Genomic DNA, 21,960 nt, shown 5'->3' with positions numbered 1-21,960 from the left:
GCAAAGACCCTGTTTCCAAATAAAGTCATATTCCCTGGTACCAGAGGTTAGGACTTGAACATATCTTTTTGGGGAGACACAATTCGACCCACAACAGGAGTCATCATCAATGTGGTGGCAAAGAAAACTGATGCCACACAGAGAAATCTGCACATAGACCTGTTTACTTGAGGAAAAAAAAAAAGTCCCCGTTTCCTTTTCCAACCTTGCAGTGTGCTTCAAGCACCCTCTACTGGCAGAGTTTAACATCCAGCCAGCGGGCAACAGGCAAATGCAGTCTGCAGAGTGCCGTTCCCTGGGGCAAGGGATGATGGGCTTTGCAGCTCAGAGGCAATAAATTCATAACAGCCACAGACTAAAGTTCTGTCTGCTTTGAAGTGAGCCTTCCCTACGTTAGTTTTAGCTTGACTACGGAGCTCTAAATCGGCTCTGGGACTAAACCTGGGAAGGGAAGAGTCCAAAGAGAGGAGATGCTTAGGCTAGGTCTGGTAGGTTATAGCAGGCTGGAAGGCCTTGAAGTGGAAGAGGGATGATATTTTAGGGAGAGGGACCAGTATGGGCAGAAGCAAAGCATGGGAGACCCTAGGTTGTTATGGAATTCTGAAAGCCACGTTAAGGTATTTGAACTCTAATCTGAGGGTGAAGTTGGGTAAGAGTAACATGACCAAATTTGTAATGTAGAAAATTTCCTTTATCTCCAGGCAGCATGGGAACTCCTTCTGTTTGGGAAGGAGAGCCCTGAACAGGCAGCAATGAGCTTCTATAGGGGAGTGTGCACAAAGGAAGTGGACTGGGAAACCTGCATAGCTGAAGAACCTCATGGGAGACAAGGTTCAATGAGAATCGTCAAATGTTTCAAGTATGGAAACAACATGATCTTATGTGGAGATGGCTGGCATCTCAAAACACAACACGTATCAATGAATGCATCATCTTACACTGTAAGTTTGTGTTCCTTATTTCAGGAATGGCACCTGATTTCCTAATCTAGAAACCTTAGCGTCATCAGGACTCAGTGCTCTCCTTCACTCCTCCACAACCAATGATTAAATACTACCCATTTTGCTTCATAAATGCGTCTCAACTTTTCTCCATTCTCAATGCTACTACCTTGAAACACGCCTGTAGCATCTCTTACTTGGACTCTTATGACTGTCTCATAACGGTCTTCCTGATATCTCCCAGCTTGTTTTCTCAGGCAGAGTAATTGTTCTGAAATGCAAATCTTAAGGTGTCACTTTATTACTTAAAAACTCTACGCTGGTTCTCCATTGCTCTTAGGATAAATAGCAATTTCTTCAACATGGAACAAAATGACCCCTCATAATCTGGCTTTTTCCAGTTTCATCCCCTCCACTCCTCATCCCCCAGCCCCACCCCCATCCCAGCCATATGGATTGTCTTTTTTTTTTTTTTGCAGTACGCGGGCCTCTCACTGTTGTGGCCTCTCCCGTTGCGGAGCACAGGCTCCGGACGCGCAGGCCCAGCGGCCATGGCTCATGGGCCCAGCTGCTCAGCGGCACGTGGGATCTTCCCAGACCGGGGCACAAACCCGCGTCCCCTGCATCGGCAGGTGGACTCTCAACCACTGCGCCACCAGGGAAGCCCCATACTATATTTTTAACTTTATTTTGTTCCATTTTCTTAAAAGAATTTATTATTTCTTAAAGTTTATTTGCTTGTTTATTGTCTGTCATCCTCCACCAGAATATATGCTCCTTGAGATTAAGAACCTTGTCTACCTTGCTCACCACTATGTCCTCAGAGCCTACAACAGTGTCTAGTTCATAGTAAAGACTCAAGAAATATTTACTGAGTGAATGACAGAAACAACTTTTTTTGAGGTAAAGTTCTTCATGTTGCTATAGAGTCCCATGCAATATTTTGGACATAATATACTAAAAAAATGTTGACCTGAAATTCAGATTTAACTGAGCGACCTGCATCTTTTCTGGCAGCCGTACCCCCAGAACACATTTGAGAATACGTGGATACATTTTTGATTGTCACGACTGAGGTGGTGGTACTACTGGCATCTAGTGTGATAGTGCGGAGGCTAAGAAACCCAGAACTAGATGGCCATGAACTTTAAGGCAGAGAGCGCCTAGAATCTCTAAGTTAAACTTCCTTTTGGAAAGGGAGAATGGAGTTAGTGAGACGGAGTCGGGGCTGAGACCCAGCTTTAAAACCCTGGGCACACATCTTGAGGCTGATAACCAGAGGGCAAGAGGGCCAGACTACCAACCAATGGCAACAAACGAAGTCATGATGCCTAAAAGACTGCCTGGGAAGGGCACTGTGGACAGTAAAGCACTCTGCATACACTGGTTAAGTGCACCTCAGACACAGAGACATCCTTTAGGTCCGTCCACCTGAGGACAAATCCTCTGGCCGCTGGGACTAGGAGCGCGTTCACAGACATAGCGGAAGCAGCCGGGCGGCTGAGGCGTCCTGCTGCTCCCCTAGCAACGGTCGTGACGGAAGTGGCTGAAGCAGCCGCGCCCGGTGCGCCTGCGCGGAGGCGCCGCGTGCTGACGTGGATCTGGGTCCAGCAGCCCACCCGGGCGCGCGGTGGAGTGCCGGGGTGCGGCTGGGCTAGGGGAGCCGTGGCCCAGCCGGCATGGCGACGCCGATCGCTCCGCGCCGGGGAGCCGGCGCTACCGGCCGGGGCTGGTTGGTGCTGCTGCCGCCCCTGCTGCTGGCGGTGCTACTGCCGCGGCCCGCTGCGGCCCTGGTGGAAGGGCTGTACTGCGGCACGCGGGACTGCTACGAGGTGCTGGGGGTGAGCCGCACGGCGGGCAAGGCGGAGATCGCGCGGGCCTACCGCCAGCTGGCTCGGCGCTACCACCCCGACCGCTACCGGCCAGAGCCCGGCGACGAGGGGCCCGGACGGACGCCGCAGAGCGCTGAGGAGGCCTTCCTGCTGGTGGCCACCGCCTACGAGACTCTTAAGGTAAGCCTGGGGGCGCGGATGGGCTGCGAGGACCCGCTGGCGAAGCGAGCGACGTGGCCCCTTCGGCCCCTGGCCCGTGCAGCGAGCCTCCCTGTGACTCCGGCGCCGGGCGCGACCACCGCCACCACCCTTAGGATGCTCGCGCTTCCCCACGTGAGAGAGCGCATACGGCCCACTGACAAAGATGGGAACCCCCTCGGTCTTGGAGGGCAGCCAGCCCCCTCCTTTCTGTTACAGTCTTTTTTATGCAAAGCTTTGGGCTTCTTACGATTTAGTGAAAATGTTTTAATAATGTGCAGCTCACTCTCGGAAAGCAGGGTGATTATTATTACCAAGATCTGTGATAGAACACAGGAAAGGGCTCCAGTGACAGTGAGATCGCCCAAATTTGAGTCGACATAAACTTGGTTTCTGGGGATGGTATTAATTGTGACATTTAGCTTGGGTTTAAGGATGTAGAAAAATACTAAGAAGAACACCGGATGTTTGACTCCGGCTCTGAACACCCCTGTATGACCTTGGATAGTGACTTAATAGGTCAGAGTACCTGTTTCTTCATAGGCACAATTAAGGCCATGATGCCTGCTCCACGGGTTGTTATGAGGTTAAATGATGAATGAGAAACCCCCTATACAGGACCTGCAAATAGGTGCTTAATGACTTGGGTTTCAAGACTGAGAATTTCTAGTAGGAAATATTTTGTGAGTATATGTATAGTCATTTGCCAAAGGTTTTATTGAGTCTTGTGGGGATGGGGAGATTTAGCCTGATCCTGTTTTCTTTTACTGCTGGGAAAAGCAAACCATAAGAAATCACTAAGTACAAAACATATTTGGTGGAAGTGTTACTGCTTCAAGGGCCCCATCGTGCTAATGCAACAGCAGTTGCAGTTGCAGGGTACTTTTTTCTAGCTTTTTTTTTCTTTTCTTTTTGAGGCAGAGTTTTCCATGTTGCTGTATCGTCTGCTTTTAGTGACTACTTTGAGTGGGTATGCTATAATTTAACTATGGATTATTTTTCCAGGTTAGATTTCCAGAGCTGAAAATACTGAGTCAAGGAGTTAATGGCTTACTTTCCAGAGCAGTTTGGATAATATGGAGTCATAAAATTCACTAAATTCTCACCAGCATTGGTGAGATTGTAATTTTTATTGGCAGTTAACTGAGGAATGGGGGTTTTGGGAAAGTGCTGAGGCCAGAGGGCTTGGTTGCCTATTATCTGGGATAGAGAGTGCTTGAGCAAAGACTTCAGAAAGATGGGAAAGAACTTCATTCAAGGCAGCCCAGCATGTGAAGCTCCAGTCTGCTTTTCTGCCGTGAGGAAAGATAGTGGTCCAGACGGGCATCCAGAAGGCCTGCCACTGGTCCTCCAAAGCCCTCGTGGCACAAGAGGGAGCACTGGGCAGGTGGAGAACTTCCAGAAGAGGGGCAGCAGAAACAGTGGCGACTGTTCCCTTCTGCTGGGGTTGGAGATGGGGAGATTTGGCATGAAAATGGTGAGCATGATAGTTGATAGTAAGAACTTTGAAAAAAAAGTGCCGAGAAATAGAGACTATAGAAAATCTGGCTGGGAGGAATCCCAGGACTCTAAATATTCTTGCCATTTTCTCGAAGAGACAAATTCAGAGGCTGAACTGGCTGTAATGGTTGCCTCTGAATGCTGCTACGAGTTTAGCACTGATTTGTCAGCTAATAAAAAGCTCAATAAAATAATGTGTTCACTCAAGAACAAGGAACTTTGAGGCAGTTAAAAACTAGTATGTCTGGAGAAAGTAACACTTACTCTTGATTGGGACAGGTCTGCGGTAGCTGCAAATGCCTCCAAACAGGAAACTAGAATTGTAGTTGCACTGATGGAGGGTGGGAGAGAGTGTTCTATAGCTTCCCCAACCCCACTCATTATTACTGCAGGAGAACGGAAATTATCTGTGAGAGAAAAGGGGTGTCTGGGCTTGGTTTGGACCCATGGAACTCAGACTTAGTTGGGCTCTATGAAAACTCCCATGTTAAATTTATAGAGATAGATAGGGGTTCCACTTCCAAGTGGAACACCTTCAGAAACTTTTTAAAAAACTTCATTGAAGATGCTCTCTCCTGGAATAAGGAAGAGGACTTTGACTTGCCATGTGTGGAAGAAGTTATTAAAGACAAACAGGGTGGTCTGATTTTATCGCTGTCATAATGGAGAATTGTGAGAAGGTTGCCAGAAGATATCATTTCTGGGTAATGCAGAGATCTGATAAACTGGGGTCATCCCCTTGAGGCAACAGGGATGCAACCACTGTTTTGCTTGGATTATATCCACAGACTGGAAAGAGGGCTTGTGAGGGATAAGAGGTCCACCTGGCCTTTACTACGAGCAGGTCAGATAGAATAGTGGGAGAAGCTGATAAGTTCCAGTGGCTCTGGAATGAAGACGAGCCGCAGAAGCCTACCTGAAATTCCATATATCATCTCATGGGGGCAGCAACTGCAGACCTGGGACCGCATTTCATTTCTATTTGCTCTTTTTGTTATACACTATATATTTCTCCATAAAGAATAGCAATAAACCCTGTGAGAGCTGAAAAGGAGGGAGGGCCTTGGGAAGACTGTGTCCTCCTTCACAGCCACGTTCAGTTATTGCTGGCATATGAAGGGAAAAGTTGATTCTATATTTGCTTTGTAGAATGCCCAGGTAGATTCCATCTCTGGAACAGTGTATCTAACAGAAATTGTTTCTTTTGTGAAATCTGAAATAAATTAGTTGTAAATTCATTGGAGCCAGGAGCCTTTTTTCTCTCCCCATAATTTTTTGATAACCTTCTTAATTTCTTATTCTTGGTCTGTTCAAGTCTCTTAGCATTTTTAACATGTATAATATAAAAAGCTATATTATATCCTCATTATAATCTTAAATGGTATTCCATCAAAACTTATAACAACCAAGCATCTCTGAATCACCAAAATGAGAATTATATTTGTGTAAGATATAGTGGATTTATGACTCTGAAGTTGTCTTGGTTAAATAAATGCCTCTTTGAGAGAGAGTTTTTTTAGATGGAAATTGTTAAAAAATAAGGATACTGACATGATTTAAATGCAGTTGGTCAGACAAGGAGATATTATCACAGTTGGTCATTGTTTTCATAGCAACAGAGATTCTACCTGTGAACAGAGAGATTGAGAAAAACCAGAAAAAGAAGGACGGGTAATAATGGAAGGCAAAGGGACCTGTCAGATGCTTTTACCAAGTCATGCTTAGTTCATGTTCTCAAATAACTTAAAACCTCTAGATCTCAGCAGGACTTGAAACCATTATGATTTCACACACTGCTTTATATTTGTTTCATAATATGAGTTAAGCCGGTGAAATAACTATTTAGTGTATTTGACTACTGGGGATTCAGGGACACATGGACTTTGGAAGTTAAGTAAACAGACTCTCACTCACTGTGTCAACATTGGATCTTTTTATGTGGATATAGCACTTATCACACTGCACTGTAAATCCTGAGTAGCCCTTCTCCCCTCTCCACTAAACTTCATTTTTGCATGTATATCCATGGCACCTAGCACAGTGTCTGGCACATAGATAATGAATGCTTGTAAAATAAATACTCCTATCTGGAGATAGATTCAGATAGGATGGAAATCGAAAGTGGATTTCTGGCGTTTTGACATTGTTATGTGAAGCCTACTTTGGCATTTTACCCCAAATTAATTGTAGTCTTAAAGAGTGGTACAGATAAAGTAGATTGCGTGGGTATGAATGAAAAATTCCTGCATGAGAGAAAAATTATACTTCTGTTTTTAAGGAGAAATTATTTTCTCAGGGTTTTAGAGAACATTAATTATTTTTGCTATAGATACAAACTGGATGAATTAGATAAAATGAGAAGGATGGCATAGAAATCAGCAGATGAGGGAACAGGTGGTAAGGACGCACTTAGAAAAACTGCAATTGGTAGAAAATGGTAGAGTTTGACAGCATTTTGCAAGATCGTGAGAGAAGAACATAGAAAAGGTCTTGGAGGTATTACTGGCGTGCAGGTTATCTGATAAATTGAAGGGATGTGTAGAGAGAGCCTTGTGCTCCTCCAGCCTTGTCTTGGCAGGAAAGTCACAGGAACATGTCAGTTTCTTTTTGCCAGTCTGGTTGATGTGGCAGGGCTTTAGCACTTAAGAATGATTTGACAAAAAGGGGAGTATGAACTTCCTGCCCTGTTAGGGTTACTGTTTATTGTTCTCCCTTTGTATATTCGCTTAACCCTTTCTCTCACTGGTACTGACATAGGTGCTGGGGGAGGAGACCATAACAATGAAAAAGGCACAGTTCCTGCCTTTAAGCTTTTAATATAAGAAGGATACAGATACTTATTGTTTGGTTATTATTTATCTAAGTTACATAATAAAAACGTGTAGATTATATTGCAGCACTGAGAGAACACAATTATTTCTTCTCAGGGGATTGGAGAAGAATGCACTCTTTGATCTGGATCTAGAACAGTCCCCAAGGTTGACTGTGGAGGGACATTTCTGGTAGAGAAAAGTCTTGATCCACGAAAACATGGAGTCATGAGTGTGCAAGGCTGGTTCCAGGAATGAGATGTAGGATCACTTCTATTATGCTTTTCCCAGGGACTCTTCGTTCTGGAGGAAAAAAATTAACTGCACTTATCGGTATTACTATTTTTCTTTTCCAGCATCGATCCAGATTTTAGTCAGTCCTTCATAATAATTGGGTATTCCTAAAACTAATAGAAATGATGTAAATTTCTATCACGGTTGTGAGGCTGATACACAGCCAAGTTAAGTCAGCTTGATGGCAGATAATTTTCATTTCACGTGCCAACTGTAATTGGTCTCGACTCCATGTAACACTTGTAAATTTGGGGGCCTTGTCTGGGTTTAGTGGAAAAGATGACATGTTAAACTGTTCTCCCATGGGCCCAGAAGAAGGGTGTGGTACCTTATGTGCCACAGTTGCTATTTCTGCTGTGAACCCATAAGTGTTTTTCATTTTTTACTCATCCCTTAAAATTTCACCTGTTCTTCCCTACTTATGGCCAAGGTTGATCATACACCAGATGTGTTTAAATCTAGTGCTGTGACTACCTGACACATGATGGTATCAACAACCCATCAGAGCTTTTTTGAGTAACACAAAAACTACTGAGTTGATATAATTCTAGCCAGAAACTAAGCACTTGACGTTTTAATTTTGCTTGTGCAAATTTATCATGGGTAAACAGAATATTCTGAGATAGTCACAGCACAAAGACCCTTACTGTATTTTTAGAGACTGTAGGGGACCTACTGTTTCTAGGTTAGAAGCCTGTCAGGTGCATGGTAGGGAGAATGTTTCAGGAGACTGGAAATAGTTTGGGATCGACCCTTTAAGCTGTGTTCAGGCATGTGAACCTGATGTATTGAAGAGTTACCAGAGGTTTTAAAGTGCGTAAGTAACACAATCTGATGTTTGTTTCAGAAAGAAAGTTCTGGGAACAACATGGAAGATGGGTTGGGGGAAGGCAGGAAGGTATTCTTGTCTGAACTCATTTTATTTCCGTATTAGTCTTCTGGAATCTCAATCATTCCTCTTTGGTAACTTAAGAATCTCTTATTTGGTTCATTTCTCATTCCTTAATTTTGCTTCTTGTAAAGCTACGGTCACATTTTTCTTCTTTCCTCATTGTTGGCTATCCTTACTTCCTCGTCCCCCTTTCATTTAAACTGTCATAGACTGACATGTGCATCAGCACACGTTCTGGAGCTGTTCTTCCTAAGATGAATAGTGATGCTCTAAGCATCAGATCAGAGGGCTGCTCTTCCTTTTGGAACTATTTGTGGCATTTGATGTTGACCATATAGTTCTTTAAGCTGTTCTCCCTTGACTCCCTTCATGTAATTCTCTCCCCTTTCTCCAAGCTTTCTAGCCATTTCTTTTAGTCTGTATTTTTTTTCTCTGCCTTCACCGTAAACATTGCATTTCCTTAGAGTCCTGTCCTTTGAGTACTCTTCTTTTTATTTTCTAAGCTCGTCCTGATGAAACTCAACTACATCCTTGACAACCCTGAAATCCGTGTATTCTCTAGGTTCATATTTTTCAATTGTCTCTCATTTGTAGCACAGGTACCCAAAATTACACATGAAACTAATCCTGTTTTCTTTGTTAAAGCATAAATTTTAAAAGAGGTTGACTCTTGTACAAATACAAAATAAACACGTGTCAAAGATTTTATTTAACTCATTAATTAATGAGGGAACCAGTAAGATATTAAAACTGGTTCAAAAGAGAAAAAGTGCCACACAGTTTACAGTCAAGACAAGGAGTGCTGAAATGCCTGTAATACTGGTCAATATGACAAGGCAGTTATCAGTTGCCTTAATTCCACTGGTCACAATTTGTCTTTTTGTGAATAAGAATTATTTGCATTACTTCCAGTCTTCCACAAGTTACTTCTTTCTCTACAAAGTTAAAATAGACTTTTCAAAGACAAATAAAGGCACTCCCCTCCTACAGGAAAAGATAATCCTTGGAGGCTCCAGACACTGAAAAGCTATCCAGTAATTTTCTTTCCTCCCCATTTCAAAATCTTCCACAATTTTCCCCTGCATCTTCTCCATACTTGCTGTCCTCTTCCTTTATTCTTAGAATAACATGGTTCACACAGTGACTATAATTAGAAACATCAGTATCATGCTTAACATGATTGATTCCTGTACCCCTTTAATCACTAGGTCCTATTTGTTCTACTTCTTAGTCTCTAAAATCTGTTTCTCCCTCATTCCTTTCTTTACAATACTGTCAGAGTTATCATCCAAAAATATATACTTCTACTCAATGCTATTTATTTTTCTCATACTTGAAAACATGTTATGTTTGAATAGCACAGACAGTAACACCCTAACACTTTAGCATGGCATATAAGATCCCCTGTGGTTCTTATCCAAACCTGTCTTCCTGGCCACATTTACTACTCCTTTCTTCCCTAAACTTCCCCAGTGCTTAAGCTTCACTGAATCTGTTCTATACACTGATGCTTCTGTACCTTAACACTTGCTGTTCCCCTTGCCTGGAACAAATTTTACCACATCTTACGTGCTTTTCAGGATCTAGCACTCATTTCACGTCTTCTGTAAATCCCATTACCAGTGTTCTCAGGCACAGTTAGTCCTTAGTACATTGAATTGTGCTCTTCTTGCTTGCTAGATTCTTCTTGTAGATGGGAGAGTTATTGAGGCCAGGTCCTTAATTTATTTGTTTTTTTATCCTCCTTTGTGCTCAGCACATGGCTTAAGGCCCTGCATAACTATTTTCTGAACTGAAAATAACTAAGGCTTTTTAAAGCTCAGGTAACCAAGTAGACGGAGATACCGTTAACTGAGACACAGGAGCAGATTTGGGTTTTGAGCATGTTGAATCTGAGATATTTATGTTACATTTAGGAAATGTTCAGGAGGTATCTGAAAATAGTAGGAGCAGGGAAAACAGATCTGAGTGTCACTCGTATATGATATATAGGTGATACTGCAAATGATGGAAGTTGCTATAACCACATGTAGACTGAGAAGAGAAGACGTAGAAGATAGTTGCACGAGTGGCTGGTGGGTAGGGAACAGGAAGAGAAATGAAAACTCAGAGCAGTTAACTTTCTTCCTCTTTAGTAGGGTGTAATGGCCTGGAAAAAAATTTAGGGGAACAGATGTTATTTTTTTAAAGGATCATTTGTATGTGTATTTCTCTTAAAAACAGGATTACTATATATATTTAAGAATGAACAAACGATTACTATATTTTCATATATTATTGATTCTTGGCCTTTGCCATCCTAAATGGTTTCTATTATTTGTATAATCGAAGATTTTTAATGTGAACCTGGCTGCAATATCTAATTATTGCAATTTATGTTTATTGAAACCAAACAATTCATTATTTCTTTCAAGGACAAGAGCATAATATATTTTTGCCTCTGGGGAGGGGGGAATGATCATTTTCATAAGAGAAGGAAGGGTTCAGTGCTTTCTTTGCTTGTGGGTTTCCTCTTGTTCACTTTTGATCTAGATATTGGTGGTTATGTTCCAGTCCTCCTGCATATGCCCAAGAGGATTGGGAGTGGAGTGGACACCAGCAGAAGCACCATTTTTTCCTGTAGAGATTAGAAACAAGGAGCTTATTGCCCTGCTTGTCAAGGCTCAGGACAGAGAGGAGGAAGAAACAAGTATAAAGGTTTTGGTTTTGGAAAGAAGTTGGAATCTCCTGACCCTGGGACCTTAAGATCCACAAAATTGCTGAAAGAAAAAGTACTACCTTATTGAAAGGTAAGATATTACACTGTTTTAAGGTTTAAGCTATTTTAGCCACATTAGCGTATCTTCATAAGCTATGAAGTCAAGCAGTCATTTCTGCCAAGCCCAAGTTTTTGTGGCCTAATCACCCATCTCGCCTTCCTTGTGAGATGGAGACCTGTGTGGCTGGAGAGATGTCTAGAGTAAGGGAGAGCCTTTACAAAATTTCATTCAGTTTTGAAATGATATTTATTGAATGCCAGGCACTGTGCTAGGCCTTGGATATACAGAGATTAAGGAATCACCCTACCTGCCGTCTAGAAGTTCTCATTCAAGGAAAAGAAAAAAACTGATGATTACAATGTGATAAGTGCTATAATAAATAGGTAATAAGTGTAATAAGAGTGGTCTAAATCTGTCTGCTAATGTTTATGTTCTAAAGGATTAATAGGAGCGCGTGAGGTTGGAAGAAAGGCACGGGCATTTGAGTTAAAGTGAATTATCTGTTCAGTCATAGATATAAAAGAGCATGCTGTACTTGAAGAACACACCAAATTCCAGAAATTGCTATCTGAATGTTTGCTATGGGCAAAAGAAGGGAGAGTGATAAGATGTTTCTTAAGTAGGTAAGTTTGGGTCAGTTATGGAGGCCTTGTTGCATGACAAGGAAAATTGAACTTGCCTTACTAGACACTGGGAAGCATTGGACAGAACAAACAAAAAAACTGTGAGGCTACTTTAGTCCCAAGATGGGTAGGAAAAAAATATATATATGGTATTAAAAATAAAAATATGTAAGAATGTACGTGAAACTCTCTAATTGGGTCCCAGTCTGTCTTTTCTTTTTTGCTAATATTCCTGGTATCCTGTGTTCATATTAGGTTGATTCTAAACTTAGTAGGCTACTGAAGAGTAGGACTTTGACTTAGATTGTTGAGAATCCCTAACTCTTCAATTTGTGCCAACCTTGAACAACCTTGTAAAGTGTATTATGCATGCCTCAGCCTAAAATCCATTTTCTTCATTCTGGAGAGAAAGCTTTAAACACATTAAAGAAAGAAGACTGTGGCTGAATAAACGCTGTAACAAGGAGATCGCAGACCTTCTTGTCTCTAATCATGACCAAAACAGGGCCATGAAATTATGGTGGCCCCAGGGAAAAGAAAACTATTCTAAGAGAAGTCAGACTTGACCCTGAAACCTTTTACAGGGATGAGGTAGTTTGAGGACTCATTATAGAGGGCCCTGAATAGACCCTACAGGCTCTGGTTACAGTAGAGAGGCTAGACATAAGGTATAAATTTTGGAGTTGCTGGTACTGGAGCATTAGCTGACCATCCTGTTAAATGAAGCTCTGTCACAAATCTAGGGACCAGTGAGAAGATGGTGACTCTGGGGGAAGATATGGGTGAAAAGCTTGAAGAAGGATATCTGCATTCTGTGGACTGTGACCTTCACTAAGATAAGAGAACAAACGAGAGAACAGCCACTAGACGCATGACGTTCACAGAGCAGATTTCAGTGACACTCACAGATCTTGCTGTATACTTCAACCAGGAGGAGTACAGACAGTCAGAATGGGCAATGGACTGTGCAGAGATAGTGATGCTGGAGGACTGTAGGAATCTCATCTCAGAGGGGCAGTTAGTTTCAAAACTACTTGTAATCTAGTTGGAGCAAGGAGAAGAATCGTGTTTGAAGAAATACATTTCAAAAAGCATCTGCCAAGATTTGGAGGCTGAGTATAAAAGGCAGCGAATTCAGGCCAGAAGCAGAGCATATCTATAAAATTAGCCAAAAGGGCAAAAAAATGGAGGGAGAATGGAAAAATTCTCAAAGGATGTCTTGAAGTACTCAGAATGAAATACATCAAGGGACATAGGCTTTAGTCTTCAGAGCTATCTGTATGACCTGTAACGTTTTACCCTCTTTCGGTTAGAAACTCTAGAATATGATGATGGCTTATAGGAGGAATGGACTAACAGTTGAGGCGTGTGGCACGCAGCTTGCGGGATCTCAGTTCCCCTACCAGGGATTGAACCCAGGCCACGGCAGTGAAAGGCTGGAATCCTAACCAGTAGGCCACCAGGGAACTCCCAAGAAAATCTTTTCTAATGGAAGAGAACATACAAGGAGTGAATTTGAAAATAATACCAGCCTGAGCTCAGCTTTCCTTATATAATAGATGATTCGCATATTGGCCCTCCATACAGTGCCATGGAATAGACTTTAAATATATTTACATCTAAGTATACTAGATACTACTTCATCTAGCTTCAAATTCTAGTCAGAGGTAAAAAATATTTTGAATGTAATGAGCGTAAGAACTGTTACTGAGGGCTTCCCTGGTGGCGCAGTGGTTAAGAATCCGCCTGCCAATGCAGGGGACACGGGTTCGAGCCCTGGTCCGGGAATATCCCACATGCCGCGGAGCAACTAAGCCTGTGCGCCACAACTACTGAGCCTGTGAGCCACAACTACCGAAGCCCGCATGCCACAACTACCGAAGCCCGCGCACCGAGAGCCCATGCTCTGCAACAAGAGAAGCTACCGCGATGAGAAGCCTGTGCACTGCAACGAAGAGTAGCCCCCGCTCGCCATAACTAGAGAAAGCCCGCTCACCATAACTAGAGAAAGCCTGCGCGCAGCAACAAAGACCCAACGGAGCCAAACATAAAATTAAAATAAATTAAAAATAAATAAATTTATTTTTTTAAAAAAAGAACTGTTACTGAGAATGTGCTCATTCAAATTCAGAATTCTTAATAGAAAATATATAATGATATTAATGGGTACAGGAAAGATTTATCATTAGCAAACTTCTTATTTTAAATCTAAGAAACAGCATATTGGAGGACTCGGGAGGAGGCCCTGAACAGACCCGAGTGCCTCTGTGGTGACAAAGCACTAAGTGCAGATTTTGAAATGTTGAGCTAATAATCTGCAACTTTATGTATGTTGAATAATTAATTTATCAAAGAAAGAAATCATCTAGGTTAAAGAAAGATTTTTTTTCATAATGGTTTATGTTGTATTCACTTATACAGAGTAAAGAATTTGCTGTAGTTTTAGTCTTTAACACTTTTTTGGAAACAAGACAAGCTGAAAAATAGGTTTCCTGTGGGCTTAAAAAAAAAAAAGCAAATCATAACCTAGTTTGGTAGCTTTTCAACCTATGTAGCTCAGTAAAAGATTGGCGTTTATACCTTTTAGAAACTGGTTAAAATTAGAGAAGGTTTTAAGAAATGCTTTATTTGTGACCATTTGAGCAGCATTTCAGAATGCTATAATTTTTTCAACATGTTTGCATGACTAAGAAAGAGCGATATATTACCTTATTTATGAACTGGGCTGTGAAAATGTGTTATAATAGTGAATACTACATATTTTTAACCTGTTTTTGTATACTGTATGTCATCTGATATACAAAATAACCCTGTAAAATTAGTAGGGCAGCTATTCATATCTCTAAGTTACAAGTGAAGAAGAGTGAGGCTCAGAGAGGCTAAAATTTTTGCCTGATATCACAAAGCTAGACTTTGACCATTATACTGCATCGATGTCTTAATGTTTCCTTGGGATGAGCATAATTCAATTTTGAGGGCATAGACTGGTTTTGTCTACTTTTTTGTTGTTTTAATCATTGCTTTCAAAAGAAAACCTTCTATACAAGGTTGGGAAATGATTGTGAATATATACAACAGAGATAAACATTCCTTTTTTTTCTATCAACAGTTACTGAGAGTAGGTGTCAACATGCTCTTAAATTATAAGAACACGGCGACCTCCTTATTAGCACCACAGCACGGGCTAAAAAGGCATGGTTCATTGCTACTGAAGTGTTTTTATTTTTTCCAGGAGGACTAATACTCCTCAAGAATTTGAGGAAATTTTTTTATTATGCTTTATACCTAGTATTAAAGTTCTGGAAACAAATTTGTGTGTCCCTTTGAGGAATTATGGGAAATTTTTTGATTTTAACAGTTTGTTCTTTTATTCAGATTGATTACATAATTACAAAATTCTAGATTTGACTTTAACAGATTATTAACTAAGACCATTTTATGAGCTGTCCTATGAAACTGGATATCTTGTTATTTTACAGGATGAAGAAACTCGAAAAGATTATGATTACATGCTGGATCACCCAGAAGAGTACTACAGCCATTACTACCACTACTACAGCAGGCGCTTAGCCCCTAAAGTGGATGTGAGAGTTGTGATCTTGGTCAGTGTGTGTGCTATTTCAGTGTTTCAGGTGTGTATTGATGGATGTGTGTATCTACGTGCATGTGCAGGAGTGCACATTGGCTAGTGCTAGTCGTTAAAACTGAACTAGAAGTACCTTTTTGTAGAATTTTACTTCCAGGTGAGATTAATTTTTTATATTAGAAAAATATTTATTTAACCAATAGATAACATTGGAATCTTTGTTGGCAGGCAATCTAAGAAATCATGAATGTCATTATATAACTGTCAAAACCAAACAAACAAAAAAGTCAGATCTTTTTCTCTTTTACCCCCTCTAGAGTATTTTCCATATAACAGCCAGAGTGAATGCCAACTAGACCATATCATTTACCCCTTGAACAACATGGGTTGGAACTGCAGTGGTCCACTTACACACGGATTCTTTTCACTAACTGCAGTGCCGACCCGCAGCAGTGCACCTTCTGAGGTTGGCTGAATCGGAGGATAGGGAGGAGCCGTGCATACGGACGGCCAACCATATGCTGCACTCAGACTCTGCACGGGGTGGTGCCCCCCCCCCGTATTGTTCGAGGACCAAACTACCTTCATAGGACTTTTCAATGATTTCCCATTAAACTTGGGGAAAATTCCAAACTCCTTAATATGGCCTAACAAGTCCTGGCACCTACCCGCCAAATGCCAGGAGTGTAGAGCTTGCCATCATTGTAACAAACAAAAATGTCTCACACATTTCCACATGATGGCTAAGGGCACTCCTGCTCAGTATGAGAGCCACTGAAATAGACTAAAAGTGCTACAGTAACTTTTTATGTTGTTTTAAAATATCACAGAAATACAAGTTTAGCCTGAAATGAGTTTTCCCTACTATTATTCCTCAACTAACCACACCTATCATATCCTCCTTTAGAAGAAAAAAGAAAGCCAAGTGACTAGAATGAAGCAATTTGCTAGTTTCAGAATTACTTCTCCAGTTTAATTCCCAGAAATGAAATTCAATCGATATGACAAAAGAATTCCTATTGAAAACTAAAGCTGTATATATATACTTTTTTTTTTTTTTTTTTCCCGTACACGGGCCTCTCACCGCTGTGGCCTCTCCTGCTGCCGGAGCACAGGCTCCGGACGCGCAGGCTCAGCGGCCATGGCTCACGGGCCCAGCCGCTCCGCGGCATGTGGGATTCCACCCGGACCGGGGCACGAACCCGTGCTCCCCGCATCGGCAGCGGACTCTCAACCACTGCACCACCAGGGAAGCCCTAAAGCTGTATATTTTAAACGTATCAGCTTTTGTAGTGTTGCCTTTTCAACAGGGAGAGGAAGGGCAACTTTACTTTTCTGTTTTAGATAATGTAATACCCTAATCACTTTTTTTTTTTTGCTATTCCTAATAGATTGCTACTATAATATTTCAAGATATTATTGGTACAACTGCTGTATTTATTCAGTAAAATAGCTGAAATGTGTGGAGTTACTATATGAGGAGTAGGACTTTTTCTGATAATAAAACCCTTTGTGGTTGAATATATTTATGAAGTGACTTAATGTCTTCCTGTCCAAATAAGTAAAGAGTTCAAACATATTTGAATCTTTCAGTTCAGAATGTGACGAGCGTTACTGTGGTATGTGCAGATGGTTTAGAGTTGCCCGAGTCTATACCCAGGGATTGTTTGAAAGAAACTCCTCACCAGCTAGTTTTACCATTCGATTCTTCCTCCAGTAAGTAGACTGCAATCTTAAAAAAAAATAGAAGAAGAGGGATTTCTTAATTGTGATCTAGGGAAGAGTCAAATGGTAAAGATGTGAAATCAACAGGTGTGATGTGATTCCAATGATCCATCCTCTGATCCTGGGTGTCTCCTGTAGAGAATCGGTGGCTTTTTGGCTCAGCTCAGGGCTTATCTGACTTTCAGGCCTGGAGATCCCGTGTCCACATGGGCATTATTCAACTGTATCTTCAACTTAGAGAGTAAGATTTTTGAGGTCCCTGTTTTTAATCAGAATAGGTTTTGGCGGCCCGGGGGGGGGGGTTGTGTTCACCAAGGTGAATTTTGTAATAAAAATGACCCAGTTTTCTTTGTTAAATATTCTAGTTTTTCAGCTGGTGGAACAGCTACAACAAGGCAATCAGCTACCTGGCCACGGTGCCCAAGTACCGTATCCAAGCCATGGAGATTGCCAAGCAGCAGGGATTGCTGAGAAAAGCCAAAGAGAAGGGCAGAAACAAAAAGTCCAAAGAGGAAATTCGCGACGAGGAGGAGAACATCATAAAGAACATTATAAAAAGTAAAATAGATATAAAGGGAGGCTATCAGAAACCCCAGTTCCGTGACCTTCTCCTGTTTCAAATTCTCTTAGCTCCCTTTCACCTGTGCTCATATATAGTCTGGTATTGCCGGTGGATCTATAATTTTAACATCAAAGGCAAAGAATATGGGGAAGAAGAAAGACTATATATCATACGTAAATCTATGAAGATGTCAAAGTCTCAGTTTGATAGTCTAGAAGATCATCAGAAAGAAACTTTTCTTAAACGGGAGCTTTGGATAAAGGAGAATTATGAGGTGAGTAATTACTGTAACCTTCCTTACCAACTTAAAACTAGGTGTGTGACAAGGGATCACAGAAGTGTGCTCAAATTTCTGAAATTGAAGAGTTAAATATAGAAAGATCTTACTTTTGTTGACTGTATGACTATATTTAGTAGTGGAACAGTGGGTTTTTAACCTATAATTTGTCTTTTTAAAAGATGAACTTCAGGGCTTCCCTGGTGGCACAGTGGTTGAGAGTCCGCCTGCCGATGCAGGGGGCACGGGTTCGTGCCCCGGTCCGGGAAGATCCCACATGCCGCGGAGCGGCTGGGCCCGTGAGCCATGGCCGCTGGGCCTGCGCGTCCGGAGCCTGTGCTCCGCAACGGGAGAGGCCATGGTAGTGAGAGGCCCGCGTACCACAAAAAAAAAAAAGATGAACTTCAAATACTTTAATTTACTAACGCTAAAAATTTAAAGTATGGTCTAATTTGTTGTGTTAAACTGTACTATGAATTGCCAGAATGATTTGGCAAGTAGATATATTCAGCCTACTTACAAAGAACATAAAAATGGAAGGTAACATGGTAGCTCCTAAATTATTTGATAAGTTTTCACTTTTAAGTAGTTGAAGCTGCCCACTATACAGTAAACTCTCTGTCATAGAGTGCTATCCTGGGCTGAATTATCATGCTATTACATGAGGTTATCTTAGTTGTTACTTCCTGAAATTTGGAAGTAAAATAATTTCTTTCTGAAATTAGATGTGGCTGTGAAACTGGTTATGAAAACACGTCCATTTAGCTTCAACTGATAGACATGAAAGGTTATAGAAATGAAAGATGTTCTTTGTTCTTAACCTCTGTGGTTTATTTAACCTTCTTTGGGAACTTTAAAAATATTTTGAAAAACCAATAATTATCATTGAAGATAAAATTAGTTGTAAGTTCAATTTGGAGACAAATGTATTTATAAGGTCACTTTGTTCCTTGGTTAGGATCAACAAAACTGAAAGTCATCTGTTAAATTTACAGAGTACCATGTTAGAAAAATAAAGTGTTGACTCTTTAATATTGGACATTAGTCGTAGAGAGGAAATGTTTAAACCCTTTAAACTCAGCTTATATATGATTTCAAGGAGGAAAAGAATGTATTTCCAGGTTACAGAAATCAGTGAAAAAAATTACTAGTTCTTGCACAAGTTATTCTTTTTTATTTAACATTGAACATTAAAGTGCTTAATTGCTTAGTAATCTTAGGTGCATGGTCTTCAGAAGACAAACCAATACATTCATTGGAAACTTTTCCCTAAAGTTATATTTGAAAAATATAAACATGCCATAAAGCTAATGACAAATGTTTCTCTTTGGATTGTCAAGTTAGTTTATGTTATTTATACTTACAGGTCTACAAACAGGAACAAGAAGAGGAACTAAAGAAAAGATTAGCAAATGATCCTAGATGGAAGAGATATAGGAGATGGATGAAGAATGAAGGGCCTGGACGGTTAATGTTTGTGGATGACTGAAGATTGCTGGAATGCTACTATGCCAAACCTTAATTGTGATACTATTTTCATAACTGAATTATTTTAGAAATGTACTGACTGTTCCTCAGCAGTAACTAAAACTCCTCAAGTATTTGATTAAACAGTATAATGTAGAAATTTAAACTTTCCCTTCAAACTTTATACATAAGACATTTATGATTGTTCAATTTTTATAATCAATTTGTGGATTTTGTTAAAAGATTTGACATGAAGATTTATTAGTTGCCATTTAAAAATTTTATATGTTTGGTTAAAAAATCTGACATGAAAATTTATTAGATACCATTTAAAAATTTTACGTGTTAAGTGTTTATTCTTCAAAAGTGTTTCCTTATTTTGTTATAGTGCTACATTTTTCTGCTTTCGTGGCCTCTATTAGTTTCACAAAACATAAAAATTATAACAGCGTTTAATTACATTTTTGAGTGTCTTTCTAGACACAGACTTCTTCAGCAAAACTATTCAACTATCATGTCATCTTTACGACAGTCATTATAGGTTTGATTTATGTTCAAAATATCTTTCTAGGAGAGTCTTCTGCTGGACTGTCTTTATAATATCTCCCCCCAGTCATAATATTCTTACTAAGATCAGAAACTCTCCAGGAGAGTGAATCTACCTTCATGTCCTTGTAGGATGAGCTTGATTACAGTCATTATAGGACTATAACTGTATTCTCAAACACTTCTCCAGAAAGAACCTTGTAAGAAGGTCTTTTGTACCACAGTATTGTTTTACCCCCCTTCAATTAAAAAAAAAAAGAGCAGAAATAGTGTCATGAAAAGTTCATATATTATGAAGTCCTTGAGTGGTGAAAAATACATTTTATGTGAGCATATTTACATGCATATAAACCAGAAAGAAGGGGTGCATGGCTGTGTGCTGTTCTATCAAACAATGAAATGTAAATGTTTTATACGTGTGAAAGTGAAAGTAATTCACACATAATTTGACTGAATCAAGTATGATACTGCAGCAAAGTATCGAAACACATTCATGGTAGTGAATCAATACTCCTGTTAAAAGACATAACCCAGTCCATCATATTAATAAAACGGTTGCAATATATCACAAGTTTGTTGGTATGACATTTTAAGTCAAAGATTAACATATTGCTTTTGCATTATATAACTGTAAAAGACATAGCATAAAAGTGTAGCATAGTAGCTATGCAGAGTCTGTTTCTATTCAAAGTAAACTAGTCCTTTCAAGAGCTCAGCCCAAATATGTGACACATACAGAGATGCAGGAGGGAAGAGTTCCATCCTTGCTAACATAGCAAAAGGCCTGAGGTGGGTTATTTAGCCTGTGAGTGAAGGCTTCAATTCCTCATTAGAAAATTAGGGGAGGAGTTTGACCAGATTATCACTAAGGCCTTTTGCAGCTCTAAAATTCTGAAATTATATAATATTTATATTTTTGTAAACTTCAGATGAAAGTGTTTTATGCATTCATTATTATTTGGGAGGGTGGAGAAATTACAGTACTAAATTGTAGGAAGCTCTGCTTCAAACCCCAAATGCCCAACTCTAAACCATAGGTAAATGCCTTTGAAAAGTGCTGTGGTTGCAGTCAGTAACCCCTGTCCCAGTGGAGATGTTACCACACCCGTGCCACACAACAGCATCATCACTTAAGGTTCGACGTGGGTACCATATGTTATGCAGACCAGAAAGAAATGGAGGCTCTTGCCCTTCTGTTAAAATTTCAAATAAATGTATGATTAACTGTATTTCAAAAAAACCTAGTGATAAGGAAAAATAGGAGGACTGACTACGTTAGCGTTCATAAAGGTTGGCTGATAAAAACTATGTATCTTTGGATATTATTTTGCATATATGCTAGATTGCTGTATTTCTTTCTGTCTTTATATAGAAGTCTTATTTCTGGAATTGTTCCTGGCAGCCTGCTCACTTGGTAAAAGTTTGGTTGGTCTTTTGGAATCATGGTCCCTGTATGGGTGAGATGCATGGACTCTCCTTAACGGAAGGACTATGATTCTCTTCTCCCCTTCCCTCAACAAAATGGCTTTATGCTTCAAAATCCTGGAGGAAAGGAAGGGCAATTAGTTGTGTCACAAGTGTCGTTCACATATGTTGGGTATCTTTACTATCTGCATACTCTGCCAGTCCCCCACCAGAGAACCAAAAGCTTCTCCATTTCAGAAACACTTGGAGAAGAATCCTGGGTAGGGGATCCCAGAACCCTACTATAGTTAGAAAATTTCTCTTGTGCTTCATTTTAGTGCTATCACCATTTCCTCCTTGCTTGGAATTCAGGGGTTTATAGAGCATAGCTGCTTATTGCTTTCTATTATCACTCCTATAATTGAGGTCTGTGCTAAAATTACCCTTTAGGGTTACTTACATTCATGTCAGATATCCTCACAGCAGTTTCTAAAACTGACCCTTCCCTCACTGGTCTTATTTCTTTATGAATTCTCCAAGTTCT

General features: G+C 40.5%; 1 protein-coding gene across 1 annotated transcript; it reads left to right on the top strand.

The window, feature by feature from the left end:
* The first annotated feature begins 2,546 nt into the window (after positions 1–2,546).
* DNAJC25 (DnaJ heat shock protein family (Hsp40) member C25) lies at positions 2,547–21,401 on the top strand. Its single transcript, XM_027105220.1, has 4 exons — positions 2,547–2,953; positions 15,329–15,481; positions 17,526–17,996; positions 19,366–21,401. The coding sequence occupies exons 1-4, from the start codon at positions 2,621–2,623 to the stop codon at positions 19,486–19,488; spliced, it is 1,080 nt and encodes a 359-aa protein (XP_026961021.1). The 5' UTR covers positions 2,547–2,620; the 3' UTR covers positions 19,489–21,401.
* The last annotated feature ends 559 nt before the right edge of the window (positions 21,402–21,960 follow it).

The sequence above is a fragment of the Aethalodelphis obliquidens genome, unplaced genomic scaffold (assembly GCF_003676395.1).
Source record: "Aethalodelphis obliquidens isolate GAN/ISIS:26980383/991018 unplaced genomic scaffold, ASM367639v1 scaffold7, whole genome shotgun sequence".
Classification (NCBI taxonomy): Eukaryota; Metazoa; Chordata; class Mammalia; order Artiodactyla; family Delphinidae; genus Aethalodelphis; species Aethalodelphis obliquidens.
This window is presented reverse-complemented; position numbering and strand designations above follow the sequence as displayed.